A 21817-nucleotide genomic window follows, 5' to 3' on the forward strand; every position below is an offset into this window, starting at 1 on the left:
TGGGACCCTGGAGGTTAGCTCGCGCTGAAGTTCACGCTGCTGCAGCTGCAGGCCCTGAGCTTGCTAAATTACACAAGCTCAGGGAGGCCTACTCAAACTGCAATCTCACCCTGTGATTCCAGTACAGACCTACCCACTGTAACCCTGACACTAAATAATCCGTCTGCCTTTGATGGTGAGGGATTGGCAAAGGAGGTGCAAAGTCGTGGGGCTGAAATGACACAGACGAAACCTGCCACCCCACTGGAAACTTGCGCATTTTATTATGACGAGCAGACTAGAGCTCCCTGAACCTTAAACTTGTCCAGGCCTCCCTGAGGTCTGAATGAGTCACCAAGGCCCTAGAGCTCTGCGATGCTACCGGCTGAATGGGGGCTGGCCAGACGCCTCACGCGTGACAGTCTGCTAGAAGAAGCAGAATCCAAGGCCAATAGCAAGGCCCTGTGGACGTGCCTGGGTGCGAACAGCTGCCAACGTTTGCAGTAGTTGAATAGTCTGAGATGGGTTTCAGGGTAAGAACGAGCCTGGTTTATTTATAGGGTCAGCAGATCTTCCAGCTGAGAAAGAGCAACACTCGTCATGGTGGGGCGTGTACCAGGGCAGGGGCCGGAGGGGAGCACAGGGAGCTAAGGGGTTTAGCTGGTGGAAAAAGGTTTCACAGGCCTGGCCACAGACGCTCTGGCCAGTCCTGGTGGAGGTGCCGGCCCTGCAGAGGCTGTGGCAGGCATGGGGGAGTGGGCTCCTGGGCAGTTCCCGCCCCTCCCACGGAATGGGAGCAGTGCACGCTTCCCCAGCGCCCACCTCCCAGTGCTGCTAGCAGGTGTGGAAGGAGCAGGTGTGGAAGTGGCTGGCAGCCCGTCCCCCAGACAGGCTCCTTTGGGGCATACAACAGCTCATTCTTTGCTCTGGGAGTGCAATATGCCAGCAGCCTCCTGCCCAGCTGCATGGGGCAGGGGCTGTGGTTCCCTGTCTTCTGCCCCCCACCCCTGTGCGCCCTTCACCGGAAAGGCCATAATCAGCCCAATAACAAATCGGGGGAGTTAGGGGACATGCAATGTGCAGCTGGAGGCGGGAGCCAAAGCGGGGAACCCCGGGGGAGCACAGGGCAGGGCTGAGGGCCGAGAGCCAGGGACGGTGGTTAGGTGGTGTGCAGGAGGGGGCTGCCGTACTGTTCTGCCCAGTCCCTCAGGTGGCACAAGCAAAGGCTGCAAATCATGGCCGAGAGATTGAACGATGGCTGAGTTCCCTTGGGAGCCTCCTCTTTGCCATGCCAGTCCAGCCAGCACCGTTCTTTCCGAAGGGCTCAGTTCCGTGACTCCCCAAGAAGCACCAGCAGGAGAAAACCAAACCCAAACTAGCCAGGGCATCTCCAGCTCCCTTCCCGAAAGACCAAGACTAGAGCGCGCACGTGCCGAGGACGCCTCTGGGCACAGAGAGGAAGACTCAGGGGAAAGCTGCTGTTGCCTTGTCCTCCTCCGTCTCCTCTGGCCCCTTTTCTGTCTTGGCGGCAATACTGTAGTAATAGGAACGGATTATGGTTTCCACCGCTGCAAACCCTGGGCGATCTTCCCACCTGGAAGAGAAGGGCGGTACTGAAGAAAGATCAGCAAGAAGGAGCAACGCAAATGGGCCAGGATGGGGGGACAGCCCAGGCGCTCCCCGAGAGGGCCCAGTGTCGGTGTCAGGAGTAAGACCTTCGGCTGCACCTGCTCAGGATGCCTGACGCCCTAACGAGCCAGCCACGGCGCCTCATGGCCCGCCCTGCCTGATTGGCTGAGGAAGCCAGCAGGCCGGTTCTTAAACCTAGCAACGGCCACAGCTCGCTGGCTGCTCAATGCCCATGGACTCTGCCTCCCTGTGCTCGCCTCTGCAAGCCCTGCTCCACTCCTCCACAGCTCCAGCCAGACCCTGCCCTGCACCCCATCTTGTTCCCATCCTGTTCCAGCCACAGAACCAGCCCTGCTCCTAAATTCCCTGACTCCTGGTAATCCGGCTCCGACCCTCGGCTCTGGCATTCGGCTCTGACTCCTGATATTGACTCTGTCTCGCCCCTGGGCTCTGGCATTCAGACTCTGACCACTAGGCCTACAACCCAGTCCACTGACAGTGGGGCAGGGAGAGAGGGGGATGTGGGAAGAGTTCCTGGCACCACGTTTGCACCGGGGCTTGAGAGGAGAGTTTGGCCACCGTGGTCTATTACTCTTTAGCCTCTCTGCTGAGTCTGCAGGCAAGGAAGCCAGTTGTGCTAACGGGTCTGGGATGTGGACTCTGCGCTGAGAAGGCAGATGCCTGTCACGTCTGACCTGGCCTGGACTCAGCTCAGCGACAGGCTCTGTGTCCCGTGGTAGGAGACATCCAGCAGCACCCCAAGAAGAATCCAGGAATGGGCCCAAGCTGCAGAAGTTGGCGGAGTGGGAAAGCCACTGCTGGACTGTGGGAAGGCACTGACTGCTTTGGCTGTGAGCATTGATTCTGCTGCGTTGCCAGGCTACTGGGAAAGGGACCCTCACGGGTAGGGGTGCCCGCCCTGGGAGTTACCACCCCTGCTGCTTAGCACCCTGGTAAGAAAGACCAACAAGGCCAGTAACTGACTAGACCAGGCAGAGCAGAGCAAAGGGACCCTCCTTCACATGTCAGTGGCAAAGGGAGATGCCCTTCCAATTGCTCGGAAACCCCAGGAGGAGCAGAGAGGTGAGTCACCGAGAGGGGCTAGCCCTGAGGAGCTGCTATGTTAAATCTAGAGTTGCCCAAGCCTGTTTTGCTTTGCATCGTGGTACCTAATGACTGATCAGCTAAAACCCTGTCACAAACATCCGGCTCTTGTCAGTTTCATTTAGGGTCATCCCCAGGCACCTGCTGACCACAGATGCTGCAGCCTGGCATGGTGGCCTCCTTGGAGAGGCTGAGACTGTTTCTGAGACAGAGAGCCCCAGAGGGGCTCCAATCTTGTCCAGGGGAACTGCAGGCCAGAGGAGGGGAAGAACGAAAAGGAAATCATCACTCATTACAGACCCTGCAGCCCTCGCCAGAGGGAGATCAGGACAGGAGACACCCCCCCACACACCCGTCACCTTCCTGCAGACAATGTGCCCAGTCCCAAAGGGGCCTGCTCCAGTCTGCTGGGAGATTAGCCGGGGGAAAGCCTTACTTGTAGGTCCAACACTGCAGCATCAGCTTGTACATCTCTGCCGGGCAGTCTGCTGGGCACTCCATGCGCTTCCCTTGGTCTATGAAACTGATCACCTCGGGGCCTTTCATTTTCTAGGGTGAGTAGGGAAGTCTGTTAATGACCCTGCCCTCCCCATCAAGCACAGGAGCTGACAGCGCAGCTGAGAGAGGGCAGGTTAGACACCTCCACCCCCCAGGGCCCTTTTCACTGAGTCTGTAAGGAGCTAATGGCACTGGGTGTGGCCAACCTCCTGTGATGATGCTGTCAGTAATCACAGCACCTTCCGTTAGTATCTCATACCTGCCCTGGTACAGGTCTGACCCCCGTAACCCGGCCAGCATCCTGCTTTTTGGCAATGTAGGGTGGACCCCCTCACCATAACTGGGTGATTACTTTGGCTGGCCTCCTTCTCCATGTCCTGGGAGGAAAGACATCCCAGAGTTCATTGCCCCACGTACAGCTCTGTCCGCCTGCCCTCTGGGTACTCTCTCTACTATTGGACTGCTACCTGGCTCTTTGCGGGATGCACTGAAACAGCGGGGATGGGGTGGGAGCACAAACTCGGCTGGGACGGCCAAGGAGCTGCCCTGGGTCAGTAAAGCGGACTCTGATTCAGCAGTGCGCCCTTGCTCTGCTCACCTTGTACGGTTTCTGCCCGTAGGTGAAGGCCTCCCACATGGTCACACCGTAACTCCACACGTCACTCTTGCTGGAGAACTTGTGGTACAGGATACACTCTGGCGCGTACCATTTCAGGGGCCACTTGCCAGCTGTCCTGGCCTGCAGCAAAGAGACAGAAAGAAGAGTGTGGCTTACCCAGAAACTGTCCGACACACTCCCATGCCCTGAGCCGGAGCCGGTTGTCTTGGGTCTGCCTTGCCGTATCTGTCAGTCCAATGAGCTCAAGACCTCTCGAGTGAGGGTTCACTGCCAAAGGCAGATTCAAAGGGCCTAGCCCCAAATCCTGGATCCGAGCAACCCCAGCAGGTCAGGGAAGCAGTGGGTCACGACCGGAACCAATATCCAATTTATAGAATAGAAGATTAGGGTTGGAAGAGCCCTCAGGAGGTCATCTAGTCCAACTCCCTGCTCAAAGCAGGACCAACCCCAACTAAATCATCCCAGCCAGGGCTTTGTCAAGATGGGCCTTAAAAACCATTAAGGATGGAGATTCCACCACCTCCCTAGGTAATCCATTCCAGTGCTTCACCACTCTCCTAGTGAAATAGTTTTTCCTAATATCCAACCTAGACCTCCCCCACTGCAACCCATTCCAGCGCTTCACCACTCTTCTAGTGAAATAGTTTTTCCTAATATCCAACCTAGACCTCCCCCACTGCAACTTGAGATGCCCATGTATAAGTAGGGGCATAATGAGCAGATTGAGGGACGTGATCGTCCCCCTCTATTCGACATTGGTGAGGCCTCATCTGGAGTACTGTGTCCAGTTTTGGGCCCCACACTACAAGAAGGATATGGATAAATTGGAGAGAGCCTAGCGAAGGGCAACAAAAATGATTAGGGGTCTGGAATACATGACTTATGAGGAGAGGCTGAGGGAACTGGGATTGTTTAGTCTGCAGAAGAGAAGAATGAGGGGGGATTTGATAGCTGCTTTCAACTACCTGAGAGGTAGTTCCAGAGAGGATGGTTCTAGACTATTCTCAGTGGTGGAAGAGGACAGGACAAGGAGTAATGGTCTCAAGTTGCAGTGTGGGAGGTTTAGGTTGGATATTAGGAAAAACTTTTTCACTAGGAGGGTGGTGAAACACTGGAATGCGTTGCCTAGGGAGGTGGTGGAATCTCCTTCCTTAGAAGTTTTTAAGGTCAGGCTTGACAAAGCCTTGGCTGGGATGATTTAATTGGGGATGGGTCCTGCTTTTGAGCAGGGGGTTGGACTAGATGACCTCCTGAGGTCCCTTCCAACCCTGATATTCTATGATTCTATGATTCTATGAGACCATTGCTCCTTGTTCTGTCATCTGCCACCACTGAGAACAGTCTAGATCCATCCTCTTTGGAACTCCCCTTCAGGTAGTTGAAGGCTGCTATCAATTTATGAGTTGTCCGCTATCACTATACTGGGATGAACCAAAGGCCCAGGGCTGGAAACCCCTGCAGTTTGGGCTGTTTGGATCCAGATTGGAGTCCACATGGTGCACTGAGTCCATCGCTAATTCAAAGCTGAGCTATCGGCGCAGGGTCCTACTAGCCACCTCCTTTCTGGCTCTCCAGGGGAACAAGGGAGAGGGCTCCGTTTGCCAGAACGGATGGAGGATGAAAGTAACAGGAAGTTCTGTCCCTGTCTGAAACGGAGCCTGGGAGCAGCCCGTCCTCCATGTGACTAATGAGCCGTTTACAGAGCCCCAGGGTGTCCTCTGGGGCCCCTGAATGCAGAATCCAATCCAGATATGTATTTATCCCAGAAGGTGGGCTCTGGAGGCAGCGTTCCAGCCAGGAGCCACGCCTGTTCTTGATCCATAGCGCCCATCTCAGGGCGGGTGGAACAACAGCTAATCCAGAGGACAGGGTCTCTTGCGCGGCCTCTTGGACGCGTTCCAGATTCTGTGGTGTCACCTGGCAGATGCGTGTGCCACTGGGTTAAAACATGACAAAACACACACACACACACAGAAATGAAACTGGGGCCTAAGCTGTGTCTGGAGAGATCACTGTGCGAATGGTGCCATCGTGTGGCAGGCACATCCGGCTATGTTGGCAATTGTTGTTACTTACTGTCTCTACTGTGGGATCACCTGGGGGCCCCACTTGGGGAATGGGGCTCCTTGTGCTGGGCACTCTACAGACCCAGAACAGAAAGCTGGTCCCTGCCCTGACAAGCTTCCAATCAACTCAGCATCGCTCCTTCTTCCCCTCGCTCTCTGGCTTCTCTGCTTCGCTCCTCACTTCTCCACATGGCTGCAGTGACAATAACCTTCTTCTCCCACAGCTCCACCACATCACCCACCGCCCCTGCCCCCCGTTTGGTTCCCTCCTCCCTTTGTCCATGTGTATTTCGAGCCCCTTGTCACCCTCAAGGCTCAGCAGAGCTCCCGGCTGCCAGCAGCTCAGCTCTTTTTTCTTGCTTCACCCTCCTCCAGCCACTCCTGATACATACCTAGCCCCCCTCCCTCTTTCAGATCCCTTCACAGAACTCTCCTCTGGTGTGTGTCTTTCCTCTCCAGCATTATGCATCTTCATTCTTACCCCTGACCCTTAGCCTTCCATTGTATCTGTCTGTGTTGGACTGTAAGTTCCTTGGGGCAGGGACCGGCTTTCTGAACGTTTGCAAAGCCCCTAGTACAGCTATGGTATTATATAAACAACAGGCATGATAAGAACTCGGGGTGATCACAAGGCAGAGCTCCTGGGAATGGCTCTAGGTCTCAGCAGCAAGCCAGAAAGGGTCAGGTCACAGGGTGTTCGGGGTGAGCGTCCCAACGGCATGCGTGTGAGATGCATGCATGGCTTCTGCTAACAGGTGGAGTGAAGGGCACAGACTCCATCGGGGCTGACTCTGTAGATGTGCCCCGGTCTGTGATTCCTCGGCTGTGCTTACACTTACCTTGTAATAGCTGTCATCAGCAGCAAGAGCCTTGGAAAGTCCAAAGTCACTGATCTTGGCATAATGCTGGTTAACGAGCAGGACATTTCTGGCAGCCAGGTCTCTGTGGACGAAGTTTTTCTCCTCCAAGTACTTCATCCCTATAGACACCTGGTGCATCAGCTCTACCACATTGCTCACTGGAATCTCCTCTCTGGGGCAAAGGAAAAAGAGGGCAATACAGCAAGAAATCCCTGGAGAAGTAGGAAACTCATTACCATGGCCCTCGGAGCTTCACAGCCACAGTGAGCAGAGAATTCAGACTCTCCTACTCCAGAAGCATCAGCCCTTACTAACCAAGGTAAAAGAAAATCTCCATTAGCTATTAGCAGTACAGGGCCTGTGACACACAGCTGCATAGTTCTGGTTACACACAATAGAAGACCATGATATGCACACACTAGCAAGTACAATATTTTATTGGGCAATTCCACTAGCCTGCCAATAGATCCTCCACCACCAGCTTGCTGCCATATTGTTGCTAGAACTTGATGGCACTCCAAGCCTCATGTGGAACATGGCCATATCACCAAGTAGTGCCATCCCCAGGCTGGGAAACCGAGAAAGCTGGTTGGCTGGACAGGACGTTAGCTGTTGATGGAAAGGCCCAACAGAACATTTTGAGCATTTCGATTCTTCCTTATTATTTGCATTGTGATAGATGAGATCAGGTCAGAGGGCAGGCAGGCAAATGATACCTGAGTGTGCGATATAAACGTCTCAGGAGTCTGAGATGTCGTCTCATCCCTTGAGAGGCAAAAGCTTGAGCGCATTCTGTGGGTCACCCCACATGTGTGCCAAGAACCCATTTGTCTCACCCCACCCGTCCTACATGTGCCACGCCCAGACTAGGCTAGGACTAGGCTTCAGAGAGCTCCCTAGTGTTTTATTGGGACTATTTTCCACATCCCTCCACCTTCAAAGCAAGTCGTCTGCCGTTACTGTGAGCCTGATGGGACAGTGCCCAGAAGGGGAGAGGAATCAGCGAGCCATGGCTATTCAATACCCCAAAGAACACTCACCTCTTGGAAGACAAGTACTTGTTGAGAGGCCCGCCCGAGGCCATCTCCATGACCAGCATCAGGGACTCTGCCTCGCAAACCCCGATCATGCGGACGATATAGGGGTTATCCAACTGGTGCATGATCTGTGCCTCCTTCATCATTTCATCCTTCACGGCCTTCTCGTTGTTGCTCTTCAGCACCTTGATGGCAACGTCAATCTGCTTCCTGGCCAGGGGACGAGAGGAGGGGCACACATGGGGTGGGTTAAGCTGCAGATGATGGCGTGTATCACAGCCAGTAACGTGAACCCCCGATCAGTGGTACCGTTTAAAGCTGCTGGCTCACTAGGCTGTATCTACAATGCCTGGGGTAATAATGATATTATTAGGGCATCTCGTTCCCAATTAGGGTCATGGGCTATAGGTCTGTGAAGCAAGGCGATTGCAGATTAACTCTGGGTGAGGTGCTCCTGCGGCAGTGCCGCTGGGGAACCCTATTCGAGTATGCAAGGACAGGAAACGGTAGCTAGAGAAATAAAATGACAGCAATTCTGTCTCAGACTGTGCAATCAGGGGCAGTTAGTCTCTTCCCTCCCCCTTCCTAGCACAGTAATAACACGTAGCATTTATAATCTATAGCTCTGAAGGCACCTTACAAAGCAGGGATCAGTATGATTACTGCCATTTCACAGGTGGGGAAACTGAGGCACAGAGAGGGGAGGGACCATTTCCAGGGTCACACAGGGAGTCAGTAGCAGAGCCAGGAATAGAACCCGTCTCCTCCTTCTCAATCCCATACCCCATCTATTGGATCAAGGTGCCTTTCTTAAAACCATGAGCTCCCCCTCTGAATTCACCTCTGGCCAGCAGACACCTCTGGTGCTGGCAGTCAATGTGCGAGTTCCCATTGCTCGCCTCTCCAATGCTCACCACATTCCCCAGTGCACATGAAGTCGCTGTTGCAACTTTCACCAGTATCTTTCCCATGCACGCGCCCTCCCCTCCCCCTATCAGCACAGACACTCCTGTCTCCATCCCTGTTACCACATCTGCTCTAGAGATGGGTCCGAACCAAAGCCCTGGGCCCAAACACCTCTGACATGGGATGGGTTTGGCCCATCTATATCCTAGGCGCAGTCTGGCCATGCTCCCCTTCTCGTCCCTTTTGGACAGCGCTTACTTCCGCATCTTGTAGACTCCTTTCCTGACACAGCCGAAGTTCCCTGACCCCAGCTCCACCTCGTCAATCATCAGGTGGTCCCTCTTCAGGAAGAGCTTCTTGTCCTTCAGCTCCTCTGGGTCACTGTAGGGACTCTCGTAGACGCTGGTGTCCATGGGCAGGAGGCGTGATTTCCCTGAGCCTTCCACAGGAGAACAAGTTCAGGGATCTGTCACGTGCCCCCTGCCTGTCACTCCCTCAGGAGAACCCAGAGCCTCCCGATTCCCTCTGGCCACTGTCCTCCCTGCGCTGACCTTCCAGCCTCCCTCTCCGTCACCTCTCAGCTTTCCAGCCTGTGCTGGCCCCTCCCACTCCTACTGCTGGGTGGAGTTGCGTATGTCAGTACTCCCACCACCCCGGACCCTGATCCTAAACACGCTTGCCGTGTGCACGGCTTCTCACACATGAGCAGTGCCCCTGAAGTCGCATTACGCCCACGTTTCAGTGTTTGTGGATTCGAGCCCACAGATAGTAGTGAGGTGGGGGAAGGGCGGGGGGGCAGGACTGGGCTGGGCTTGGTTTATTCCTGGGAGCGATCGTTTAATTGCATTCATGCAAGTGGTTTGGGGCCCTGTAAAACAAATGGGTCCTTTGGATTGCCCTCGGGTGCCTTGAGTGGATGATTTAGTTGGGGACTGGTCCTGCTTTGAGCAGGGGGTTGGACGAGATACCTTCTGAGGTCCCTTCCAACCCTGATCTTCTATGATTCTATGAAAAAAGAAAAGGAGTCCTTGTGGCACCTTAGAGACTAACCAATTTATTTGAGCATGAGCTTTCGTGAGCTACAGCTCACTTCATCAGATGCATACCGTGGAAACTGCAGCAGACTTTATATATACACAGAGAATATGAAACAATACCTCCTCCCACCCCACTGTCCTGCTGGTAATAGCTTATCTAAAGTGAGCAACAGGTTAGGCCATTTCCAGCACAAATCCAGGTTTTCTCACCCTCCACCCCCCCACACAAATTCACTCTCCTGCTGGTGATAGCCCATCCAAAGTGACAACTCTTTACACAATGTGCATGATAATGAAGTTAGGCCATTTCCTGCACAAATCCAGGTTCATTCACTTCATTATCATGCACATTGTGTAAAGAGTTGTCACTTTGGATGGGCTATCACCAGCAGGAGAGTGAATTTGTGGGGGGGGGTGGAGGGTGAGAAAACCTGGATTTGTGCTGGAAATGGCCTAACCTGTTGCTCACTTTAGATAAGCTATTACCAGCAGGACAGTGGGGTGGGAGGAGGTATTGTTTCATATTCTCTGTGTATATATAAAGTCTGCTGCAGTTTCCACGGTATGCATCTGATGAAGTGAGCTGTAGCTCACGAAAGCTCATGCTCAAATAAATTGGTTAGTCTCTAAGGTGCCACAAGGACTCCTTTTCTTTTTGCGAATACAGACTAACACGGCTGTTACTCTGAAACCTATGATTCTATGAAAGCCTTGCAGCACCTCTCTTAGCCAGACGGTGGTGCTGATGTGCTAGGCATTGTGTAAATGCTCCCTTGCATTGTTGTAGCTGCAGGTTCATGGGGCATCACTAGCTCGCGTCCCACAGCTTGGCTGGATCTGTACCGACAGGCAGAGCCGCCTCTGCGGCGATACTCACCTATGGGCTCCGGGGTGTATCCGTCTGCGTTAAGAGCCCCCAGGTGTCTCTGGGCCTGGGAGAGAAACAGTGACAAAGTCAATGATGCATTTAATAACACAGGAGGGAAACCATCGGCGCCGACTCCGTGGGTGCTCTGGGGCTGGAGCACCCATGGGGGAAAAATAGTGGGTGCTCAGCACCCACCAGCCACAGCTGTTTGGCGGCGCCTCTGATTGGCTGATCAAGGTGCTGCCAAACAGCTGACTGGAGGCACTGCCAAGCGGCTGATTGGCAGCTGGGAGAAGGGCTTGGGGGAGGGCAGAAAGCAGCAAGCAAGTGGGGGCCTCGGGGAGAGGGGTCTCGGGGAGGCCTGGGGTGGGGGTGGGGCCCCGGGGCAAAGCAGGAGTGGAGCACCCCTGGGGAAAAGAAAAACTCAGTGCCCATGAGGGAAACAATTGGGGTGGGGGACAGGGACCCTCCAGAACCAGTGCCTTCCCGTGATCCCTACGGCTCTAGGAGATCACTGGCTCTGTGTGCCCACTCTCTGGCACATATGCAGACCTTTCTAGCTAGCATCATCTACTGGGGCAGCACATATACCCTGCCTGTGCCCCAAGGACACAGAGAGAGGGCAGCCCCATCCACCATGCTGTCCCTTCCACCCCACACACAATCTGTAGACAGAAGGGGGTGGGGAGTAGGGATCCAGGCCACCATCTCAACACTGGTAAGGAGCTTGCTTTTTCTTCTCCAGGCATGGCTTGTGTGCACCCCTGGGGCAGATCGGCTGGAGCCAGTCTGGGATCCATCAGGTGGCAGATATTCTGCTGCCAATCTGGAGTCCAGCTCTGCCCCCAATAAATCTATAGATCCCGTTCCTAGTGCTGGGGGAAGTGGATATTCCGAGGTGGATTCTTAGGCACAAAACCTGGAAGAAGGGGCAGGCTGTCTGGAGAGTCGAGTGCGCCCTTCTGTGATGAATCATCCTTTATTAGCCAGGCACTGAGACTCATGTACACGAATGCCCAATGGAGCTGGGAGTCCCCTTCCTCAGTCCTCCTGTGTGTCTCTCCCACCCCAGAGTCCTGAGACTCCCTGCAGCACTTTGCAGTCAGAAAGGCAGAGAAGCAGGAGCACGAAGATCGGGCCAAAAGCCAGTGGCTAGGCAGGTCTGCCTGAGTGTTCCCAGCCTCCGCCAGGCAGGCCGGCCTGGGGCTGAGCTTGATTCCCCAAATCATAGGCCCACATGTTGCATGGCGGAAACTAGCTTCCATCTCCAGCTGTATCTGTGCCCAGCCACTACCCCTTCCCCCTCTGCCCCAAGGCGGGAAGGGCCGCAGGGTTAAGCTGCCCATATTACATTCCAGTAAGAGAAAGGCAGGATTTTCTCCCCAGGCCTAAAAGGCAAGGATGTGAGAAGCTCTGGAGGGATGGAGAGGAGATACTGCCCCAAACTTACGGTTCCAGAGGGGTGGGCCGGCGGGATTGGTGCCACGGTTGCTGAAAATCAGGAAAGAGAGGTTAGCTCACTGCCCTGCTCGAAGTTCTGGGTGCAAAGGGGTTTCCATGCACCTCTTTAGCCCAGGCCTAATTCCAGTTCGCACTGCGCTGACAAAGTGGAGTCAATGAGGATGAGGCCCACAGACCTGGTGTGGGTGGGAGGAGATGGGTGCAGGGAACCCCGTGGCTAGCAGCAGGGACAGAGTGTTCTGCTCCTGCCCCAGGAGAAATACTGCAGTCCAGCGAACAGGGCACTGATCTGAGATTGACTAGACATGGTCCTGATTTGGGGGGCCCCTTTTAAGACTCCTTAAAGGGGCCTGATTTTCAGGGAGCACTGAGCACCTGCCCTCTGAAAATCAGGCCCCTTTAAGGTGTCTCAAGTGGGGCACCCAAAATCATGAGTCACTTTGGAAAATCTTGCCCTGGGGCTCTCTTCCCAGCTCTGCCACTGTCTCACAGTGACCTCCGGCAAGCTCCGGAGGCCAACGTTTGCCTAAGTGGCCACTAATTCTTGCCCGACTTGGAACATTGTGGCCCTGATTGTCCGAGGTGCTAAGCGCCCACATTGTGTGTCTCTCCCGACCAGAATGTAGGCATATTGGCTGGGTACGGTGCGGGGGAGCTTACCCTGTTGCTGCTCAGACTGACCCTGCTGTGGGGATAAAAGGCCTTAAGACTCCAGGCCTGTCCGTCTGGCAGCGCTCCCCAGCAGGAGATACACTCAGCTTAAACAAAAATGGGACTAAAACAGCCAGGGAGAGACAGAAACGAAGCAAATAAAAAATAAACCCTTTCCCTTCCTCTGGACACACAGCCAGAACCATTCAACATGCTTGGTGGTGGATCAGGAATCATGGGGCAGACAGAGCCCCTTGTCCTTCCTGCTTAAACGAGGGCACTGGGTGACTGATACCTCAGTGTGGAAATGAAAACCAGTAGCTGGATTCAATGGTGCTAAACTAATTTACGCCAGCTGAGGCTTTGACCCCCTCTGTCCTATCTCTGGATCTGGCTTCATTATCGCTGTCTTCCCTGTCTTTGCTTATTTCCACGATGTTCAGCTTTGCGCAACGGGCTACCTGTAGGTGCCTTGGAGGGACCAGTTTTGCCTTCATCTGAAATATCAACCCCTTTTCAGTGGCAGGGCACCAGACTGATTCAATCTGGCAGCAGTGGAATTCCAGCCCCGATGGACTAACAGCAGGCCAGACATCGTCCTAGCATGATGCGGGGGCTGGTTTGCTAAGGCAGAAGTTGGATAACAGACCAGAGCAGTGCTTAATGTGCAGTGAAACAGTCAGGGGAGCTCTCCCCGCAGCCACGGGAGAGGAGGGGAACTGTCTCAGTGTGGAGTGCAGGCCTGGGAGCTGAGCTCCTACCTTGTTAGCCCTTATCATAGCCCTTGGCCAAAACGAAGTGACACTACGCTGTGGTTTAGCAAGAGCCAGGATAGGCCAATGCCGGAACCTGCTATGAAACACGCACACATTGCAATTTCTGTCCCGAGCTGATGAAGGGCCTTTCGCCCAGTATCCTCTGTCCAACACTGGCCATTGCCTGATTCTTCAGACAGAGATGTGCAAAAATCCCAGAAAGAGACAGGGCGGGCAGGAGGCAGGATACTAAATGAAATGGTCCCAATGATCTGGTCTAATATGGCAGGAAGCAAGAGAACAGCTGAGCAGATCCACCAGAAAACTGAAAGAACCCCGGAGCTAAGGTAGATCCCCAGTATGAAGGCGAGGTTAGGTGTTCGCAGCCAAAGATGGCTGGTCCTGCCCTTAAAATTCAACTCACCTGCTGGCATATTGGGATTTTGACAGCTTTCCTTCAGGAAATATATCAGTCCGTCTGGCTTGAGTTTCAAGTACTCCACCAGCTGGGGGAGGAATCGGGAAAAAGAGGAAAATCACCGCTTTGTTTTACAGGCAACATTTGTGGTTTATGGTATCTCTTTCTCTTAGGTTTGTGGCGGACAGGCCCCCATTAGCCCATTAGTTCCTCTCATCTGTCTACGTATTCAGGACCCTCTTTGCCCTGTATTTACAAACCCCACTGGCTGGGAGAGCTGGGGAGAGGGACTTGGGTTGTTACTACACAAAGGGAAAGAGAACAAGGAGAAAAGGAAAGTCTGTAGGAGTAGAACCGGTTGGAACATTTCCAGTTAAATGAAACGGGATTGAAGCCAAAACAGTTCACAGAGAGGTGTTGGTTCCCGTGATTGTGAGTAAGACTCTCATTTCACCCTATAGCCTGGTGGCTGGGCACGTCCCTGAGACACTAGGTCCAGGTGCCTGATTCCAAGTGGAGTTTTTCATCCCCCATCACTGGCTCATGCAGAACCAGGACTTGAACCTGGGTCTCCCAAGCTGGTGCTACAGCATATGAGAAGTTTCTCTGTCGCTCCACCCCCCCCAGCAATGGGCAGTCAACACAATTCCATCTGTGTGAAAAACATTTTGTTTTCGTTCAAATGCGGAATGAAAACACGTTAAAAACCCACAAGACTCGCTCTGAAACGGAATGGTCGTCCTCTGGACAGCTCTGTCCAGGAGAGAGCATGGTGTGTGTCTTCTGTGCAGCAGACTGCAGCAGTTCTGAGACCAAAATGGCTGCTGTCTATGCACACGAGAGAGATCTTTGAAAAATAAAGGTGGCATTCACAGAAGACAAAAGGAAAGGAGGACTTGTGGCACCTTAGAGACTAACAAATTTATACTCCTGTTCTTTTTGCGAATACGGCTGCTCCTCTGAAAGAAGACAAAAGGCATCTGAGTTCCCTGGCTGCAGACACATCACAGCAGCAGAAGGTGGCTCACAGTAGGAGGGAGGGACAGGGGATAAGCAGGTGAGTCAGGCCTCGTAGGCAGGAATCTCTAGCGTTATGTGGGCTGATCCTGTGGCTCGGTACGTGATGTATGCCCATAGAGTACAGGCTTAGTTAACAGGGCCACCTCGAGGTTCCTGACCATGAAAGTGTCGTGGCCAGGGGGCTAGAAATAAAGGGCATTGTTCCTCTCGGTTCCTTTAGAAACACAATGTGGTGGTGTCCTTCCAAGAAGTGACCAGGGTGCAGCAAGGCAAGGGTTATTTCAGAGAGGCCGTGTTCAGATCTACCGCAGAGAGTGCTCCTATTATTGCACAGAACTGACTGGGGGATGGATATAGGAAGCAGGAAACTGAGGTCTAAAGGGTTAATGCTGCCTCTGGAGAGAGAGCTCTTCTCTCCTGGTCTGGCTGCACAAGGCTTCTGAAGCTCAGGCTCTATCCCCCAAGACAGAGACAAGAGAACTTTCCTCCTCCTGACTGGGGGCAGGGAGGACTGGGGAGAGCGTCCCACAGTATCATACCTGCCACAGCGTGTCAAACTTGGTCCCCTCGGGGATGGAGTACTTGCCGGACTTGTCCTGGTCAATGCGGTAGTGATACACTGTTTTCCCATAGACGAGGGACAGTGCGTAGGTGCCATTTTCCTTCCTTTCTCGCAGTCTGGGTGGGAAGGAGGAGGGGGTCAGAGGGGCTGGCTTTGGGGCTCACCCCGTGAAATTACCGTGCGTCCTCACGAGGCTCCTGTACCAGAGCTCTGGGAAGGGTCACCCCCTCCCACCTGGGCCGCATCTTTCCATGGGGAGGTTGGATTTGCTCCCCGTGGAACAGGCCAGAAGCCTGGTTTCCAAATCCTGGGGCTCTCACATCTCCTGGATGGGTACTAATCTCAATGCAGAGATCCGGCGCGCCACACTGGCCCTGTCCTCGCCAATCTCCCTGCACGCACTTCACAGCAGCACTGTTCTGGTCCTTTCTGGGCCCACGTCTAAGTGTCAAGGGGAGCTGCTCCTGGGCCTCCAGAGCTCCCCTGTGGAGCTCCACAAGGTTCATTCCTCTGCCCCCCACCTCTTGAAATGTGGGGAATTGGGACACGGGCTCAGCTGCTGGCCCTGACCTGACAACACCCTCTCTACGTCGCCTCGGAAACAAGCAGATGGGGCGGAATGGGGTTGGGGGGTCACAGTAATAGGAGCAGGTATCTCCCAGCGCTTTGGATACTCACAGAAATTTCCCATCAGGCTGTGCTCCGGAATAGAGCCTCCGTTCAGCCTCCTCCCGGGAGACGTTGCCGTGGTACCAGGGCATCTTCTCATGGGCAGTGGTGGCAATGAGTTTCTCGACCTGAGGGGCCTGGCTTATGATGGCCTGTTCGAGGGCATCACCCTGCAAGGAAGCAAGAAGGGAGACCATTCTACCCAGCTACTGCTAGGCACCATGCCAGCTGCTGCAGGGCAGCGCTGGTTTTTATTGCACCCTCTTGGGCAGGTGATAGTGAACTCTCAGGAGACCTCAGAATCCCTCTCTTGGTAGCCGATAAAGCTCTGGATGCCCACACCACGGGAGTGATACTGGGCTGAATTCTGCTCCCGTCTAAATCTAGAGTGACTCCATCGTCCAAAGGCATCCCTGTCCCTCCCGCCCCTCGCTACCCATTGTGGGGAAGGGAAGGGATCTCACCAACTTGCAGGTGAGAGAAGCAGAAGGTCATGGTGGCCTTTAGAAGAGGACTATTGTTAGAGCTGGTCACAAGCCTTGGGGTCTGTCTTCCATTGTCAAACCAGAGGCCTTTTAAAATCTCTCCTGGCTGCTCTGTCTCCCTTTACTTTGCTCCCTACTCCCTGTTAAGAGCAATGTAATCTTGAAGCCATTCACAGTGCACGGCAAGTTTATGACTCCCGCATATGTGGACTATTACATTTTCTTATTTGCCTGTAGATGGCACACTTTATATTAACAACCTGGTCTTGTATGTAAGCACCTATATCTCCTTTGTGTCTGAGGGGCTTGTCTACACTACCGTCCGGATCGACGGGCAGCGATCAATCTAGCGGGGGTCGATTTATCGTATCTAGTATAGATGCGATAAATCGACCGCCGATCACTCTAGCGTCGACTCCGGTACTCCACCTCAACAAGACGTGCAAGGGGAATTGACGGGAGACGCACGCCGCAGTGAAGACATTGCGGTGAGTAGATCTAAGTACATCGACTTCAGCTATGTTATTCACATAGCTGAAGTTGCGTAACTTAGATTGATCCTCCCCGTAGTGTAGACCAGCCCAAACAGCCCAGCATGTGGATGATGCCCATCCTGCCAAGCCTCTCTATGACCCCTCTCGGATTGCACCTGGCGGCTACAAGAACACCAGGTAAGAACCTGTGGAGCACTCCAGCTGTGAAGCTGGGAGTATTTCCCAGCCACCTTTGAGATTTATTGATTTCTGATGGGCAATGGGTACCCAAATCTCCTAGGTGATTTTGCCACCCCACCCTCAAAGGATGTCTTGTCATTCTTAGCACAATGGAGTCCTGGTCCAGGACTGGGGATCAGGCTCCTAGGTGCTCTTTTAATATTATTAATAACATAGACAAGCCATTGATTTAGTGATGCCTTTCTGTTGCAAGGCAGGGTTGCCAATTTTGGTTGGACGTATTCCTGGAGGTTTCATCACATGATATAATCTTTAATTAAAGATTGATCTTTAATTCCTGGAGACTCCAATACAATCCTAGAAGGTTGGCAACCCTATTGCAAGGGCTTATTTCTTTTAGAACGGTGAGTGGGACCATATTAACCATTTGAGGCCTTATTTTGCTCTCACACCGCAATAGACCATGGAGTTACTGCATTGAAATCTATACATTACACCAGTGGAAACTGGCAAGGAATTTCAGAGGGAAATGGGAAACACAATAGCAGATGAAATTCATTGTTGACAAAGGCAAAGTAATGGCCATTGGAGGGAATAATATGAACTGGGTTCTTAATTGACTGTATCAGCTAGGAGAAAGGACCCTGGCATTGTTATGGACAGTTCAGTGAAGACTTTGCTCAATGTGGACCAGAGGCTGACAAAGCAAAATTTGTAGGATGCATAAAGAAGGGGAGGGAGCCTGACATTGAAATTACTGTAATACCACATATATATACAATATACAAATCAATGGTGCATCTGGCTCTGAACTACTATGTGCAGATCTGGTCACCCTGTGACATTCTGTACCTTGCGGGAATACCCTGTAACCCCCATATTCCTCATTTATATGTGATTGTGATCTTACATATAAAGCATGCCTTGTAAGGTATCAAGAGAAAGGTTATGACCTGCTGAAAGTCATTTCTCCATTCATATGTGTATATCATTAATGCATATGAAGTTATGAGAATTGTGTTGTATGGTGGTCACTAAGACATGCTGTAAGTTGGAGAATCAGCCAGACATTAGCTCCCCAGAGGCAACAGCAAGGAAAGTACCCAGCACCCAGGTGGGGTGTCAAACCATCCATCAACAACCATTGTCCAGCAAGGGAGCTACGATACAATGACTCACCTGCATGAGGCCACATGAGGGGAATTTCTCAGCCTTGCCTAGAGACTCAGCAAGGCCCACCCAGACATGCCTGGACTTGTGTTTTCCAAGCATATGGACTGGGGGTATAAAACAGATAAAGTGGACACATACTGGGACTTTTCTCCTGCCCCAACCTACGCTACAAGCAACTAAGACACTGAGAAGAAGACAAGACTCCAACAGAGGAAATAGGACCAGGTTTAAGGAACAAACTTGTATATTAAGGACTGCAATATCCAGTGGGGTGATAAAAACTGCTTAATCTAGTTGTTGCCCAGTCTAATAGGGTTGAGAGGTTAGACTGTATGCTTATATTTTATTTCTTTTGGTAACTAACTTTGACTTGTTGCCTTATCACTTAATATCACTTTAAATCTACCTTTTATAATCAATACATTCGTTTATCTTTATCAGTGAATTTGTATGAAGTGTGGGGCAAATCTGCTCAGGTTTGACAAAGGCTAGTGTATATCCATTTTCCACTGATGAAGTGGTGAACCAATTAATAAATTTGCACAGCCCATCTTGAGCAGTGCAATACGGTATATTCCTGGGGTACAGTGCTGGGAGCTGGGGGGATTCGGCTGGTGCCTTTCTCTGTGTGATTCATGAGTGGCTCTGGGAGCATTCATGCAATCTAGCTAGGTGTGGGACTCCACATGTGGTTGTGCTGAGTGATCACAGCGCCTGGAGGGGTTTGCTGCTGGTCACTAGCAAGGCATTGTGAGAGACAGCCCAGGCTGGAGTGAGTCCAGGGGACACAGCAGTCCCACAATCTCAGGCTGCACCCCAGGGAACCCGTCACACACCCCATCTAAAAATAAGATATTGCAGAATTAGAGGAGGTTTGGAAATGGGCAACATGTTTAGGGGCGTGAAATAGTCTAATATGAAGAGAGATTGTAAAGTTTGGGACTATTTTCCTTAGAGAGGAGGTGAATAAGATGGGACATAATAACATATACAAAGTATTGGATAATAAACAGAAGGTAGAGAGGAAACTTCTAATCATCCTCTCTTGGTATACAAGAACAAGGGGATGTTCAATGAAACAAAGTGTCAAATTTAAAACTGATAAAAGGCAGTATGTCTTCACACAATTATAATTAGCCTGCGGAACCTTCTGCCACAAGATCTCATTCAGGCCAAGAGCATAGCAGATTTCAAAAAAGGATTGGAAATTTCTATGGATAACAAGTACATCCACCATTACATTAGACAGAGGGTAAAATTGTGTAACGGACATATGTTATAAGTCATTAGCCAATCAGTCTGCCTGGGGACTGGGAGAAATTTCCCATGTGAGCAGGTTATTTGATAATTGTCCATTATGGAGTTTACTGCATCTGCTCTTGCAGAGGATCAGGTACCAGTCACTGTTAGAGACAGGACACTGGATCAGATGGGTCATACTAATAATTAATATAAAATTTCTTAACTAGCATTTTTCATCCATACAACTCAAAGCACTTTACAAAGGAGGGCAGTATCATTATCCCATTTTACACATGAGGAAACTGAGGCACAGAGCTGTGAAGTGACTTGCTCACAGCAAGCAGCTGGCAAGCATAGCTGGAACTAGAACCCAAGTCTCCAGATCCCAGTCTGGGGCTCGGTCCACGAGGCCACACTGCCTCTCTCATAGATAGGTTGTATGACCTATAAAGCCCTAAATGGCCTAGGACTTCCTCTCTCCCAGTACCATACTGCCGCAGCTGCAGTCAGCAGGGGCCTGCGAGCTGGATCTCCCTGACAGAGAGGGCCTAGAGATTTTAGAACGTGCTTTCCCCTTTGGTCTGAATTAGCCTGAACTTTTGGTGACCTTGTTGATGTGCTGCAAAAGCTGCCTGTTTGCGAGGGTTTGGGGAGAAGGCTGGCAGTGTGCTTCCCAGAGGAGGAAGGGCAGAAAGGAGTTCTGTGCAGGGCTGGCTGAGCCCTCGCTGACCTGATCAGATTAATGTTGCCGAGATCTAAATTGCATGCACTGTTGTCTGGTACATTGCCTAGAGCCTTGGACAGGTGTTATTCTAGTTTTTTCATAATGGGAATAAACAGACACATAGCTAGCTCTGATTTGACGTACCAACTCCTGCGTCCACAAGAAAAACTCCCCGTGACTTCAGTGATGGAAGAACCGAGGAAAAGCGGAATCAGCATCTCAGGGTCTGGCTCTGTACAAGTCCTGTACAGCACCCCTGAAGCACAGCCAGCTTGGGCTGAGTACCCAAACAGTAGCACCTACCCCGCTGTAGCCAGGCTAAGGACACTGGGGCTAGCCCCCCTCTCTTATGCTGTGAGCTCTGCAATGGCCACGGAGGACAGACAGGACCTATCTTGTTAAGCCGGAGCAGAGGGAGAGAGGAATTTGAAGGCACAGGCAAAGGCTCAGAGCTATGTCTGCAGCGGGAACTGGAAAAGGGAGGAAGGTTCAGTGAGGCTTTTCCAAATGGCAGGAGCCCCAGTTGTGCTGAGCGTGTGGAAAGGGCTCGAGAAGAGTCGGTGTAAGACGAGCGGAGGGAGGAGGAGTTGAGGGACAGTGTGACCAGCGGCAGCAAGACTGAAGACAGCCTTTGCCTTGGGACAAGCCAGTACCTCCAATTTCCACGTCTGCCGGACGTACTCGCGCACCATGTTGTCCCGCATGCTGTCGAAGACGCCGGGCTGGAGCTCCACGCTGCTGGGGCGGTTGCAGGGCTTGCGGAGGGTGCAGCAGAGCCCGTCGGCGTCCTTGGAGTAGAATTCGCAGAGCTCCTCCGGCCCGCAGTGGGCCTTGCCCCCCGCGATGGCGTACGTGCCGTTCAGCTGGCGCTCGATGGGGTAGTGGTAGAACTGGAGGTTGTGGACCATGGAGAGGACGTAGCCCCCGAGGCTACGCAGGCACTGACGTAGGAGGAAGAGGCCGTCTGACATGCCGGCCAGTTTGAGGTACTCCTCGGCCTCCGACCGAGAAATGCTGCCGTAGAAGAAGGGCAGGTGGCTGGCTGCATCCGGCATCTCGTACGCTGACCGGGGCTCCTCGGACCTGCTCAGACGCTCTGTGTGCTGGGCCTAGGGAACGGAAGCAGAATTCCTCATTGAGACATTGCATGGCAACACTGCCACAGAAAAAGGGAAGCTGTTGGCAGAGGACCCCTTGGGAGTGCAGGGCCCGCGTCGCCATCTCCATCCGTCTGCCCACAAGCCATTACCGCAGGGTCAATTAGTAGAATCTAAGGCCAAAAGGGACTATTCTGGTCATCTAATCTCCTTTCCTGCGTAACGGGCTAGATAATTCCACCCTGTGGTTCCTGCATCACGCCCCTAACTGCTGACTGAGCCA

General features: G+C 52.6%; 1 protein-coding gene across 1 annotated transcript in view; it reads right to left on the minus strand.

Annotated features, from left to right (window-relative positions):
* Window positions 1-325: 325 nt before the first annotated feature.
* ZAP70 (zeta chain of T cell receptor associated protein kinase 70) overlaps window positions 326-21817 on the minus strand; it is a 46542-nt gene continuing 25050 nt past the window's right edge. The window contains exons 3-14 of the mRNA XM_077841965.1: window positions 21091-21546; window positions 16149-16309; window positions 15448-15586; window positions 13895-13976; window positions 12054-12094; window positions 10613-10667; window positions 8957-9137; window positions 7796-8002; window positions 6735-6927; window positions 3809-3949; window positions 3149-3261; window positions 326-1573 (exon numbers count right to left, since the gene is read on the minus strand). Coding sequence (XP_077698091.1) covers window positions 1444-1573; window positions 3149-3261; window positions 3809-3949; window positions 6735-6927; window positions 7796-8002; window positions 8957-9137; window positions 10613-10667; window positions 12054-12094; window positions 13895-13976; window positions 15448-15586; window positions 16149-16309; window positions 21091-21492 — 1845 coding nt within the window. The 5' untranslated portion in view covers window positions 21493-21546 and the 3' untranslated portion in view covers window positions 326-1443. The remainder of the gene's footprint in view (window positions 1574-3148; window positions 3262-3808; window positions 3950-6734; window positions 6928-7795; window positions 8003-8956; window positions 9138-10612; window positions 10668-12053; window positions 12095-13894; window positions 13977-15447; window positions 15587-16148; window positions 16310-21090; window positions 21547-21817) is intronic.

Source organism: Eretmochelys imbricata, chromosome 25 (assembly GCF_965152235.1).
Source record: "Eretmochelys imbricata isolate rEreImb1 chromosome 25, rEreImb1.hap1, whole genome shotgun sequence".
In the NCBI taxonomy this organism is placed as follows: domain Eukaryota; kingdom Metazoa; phylum Chordata; order Testudines; family Cheloniidae; genus Eretmochelys; species Eretmochelys imbricata.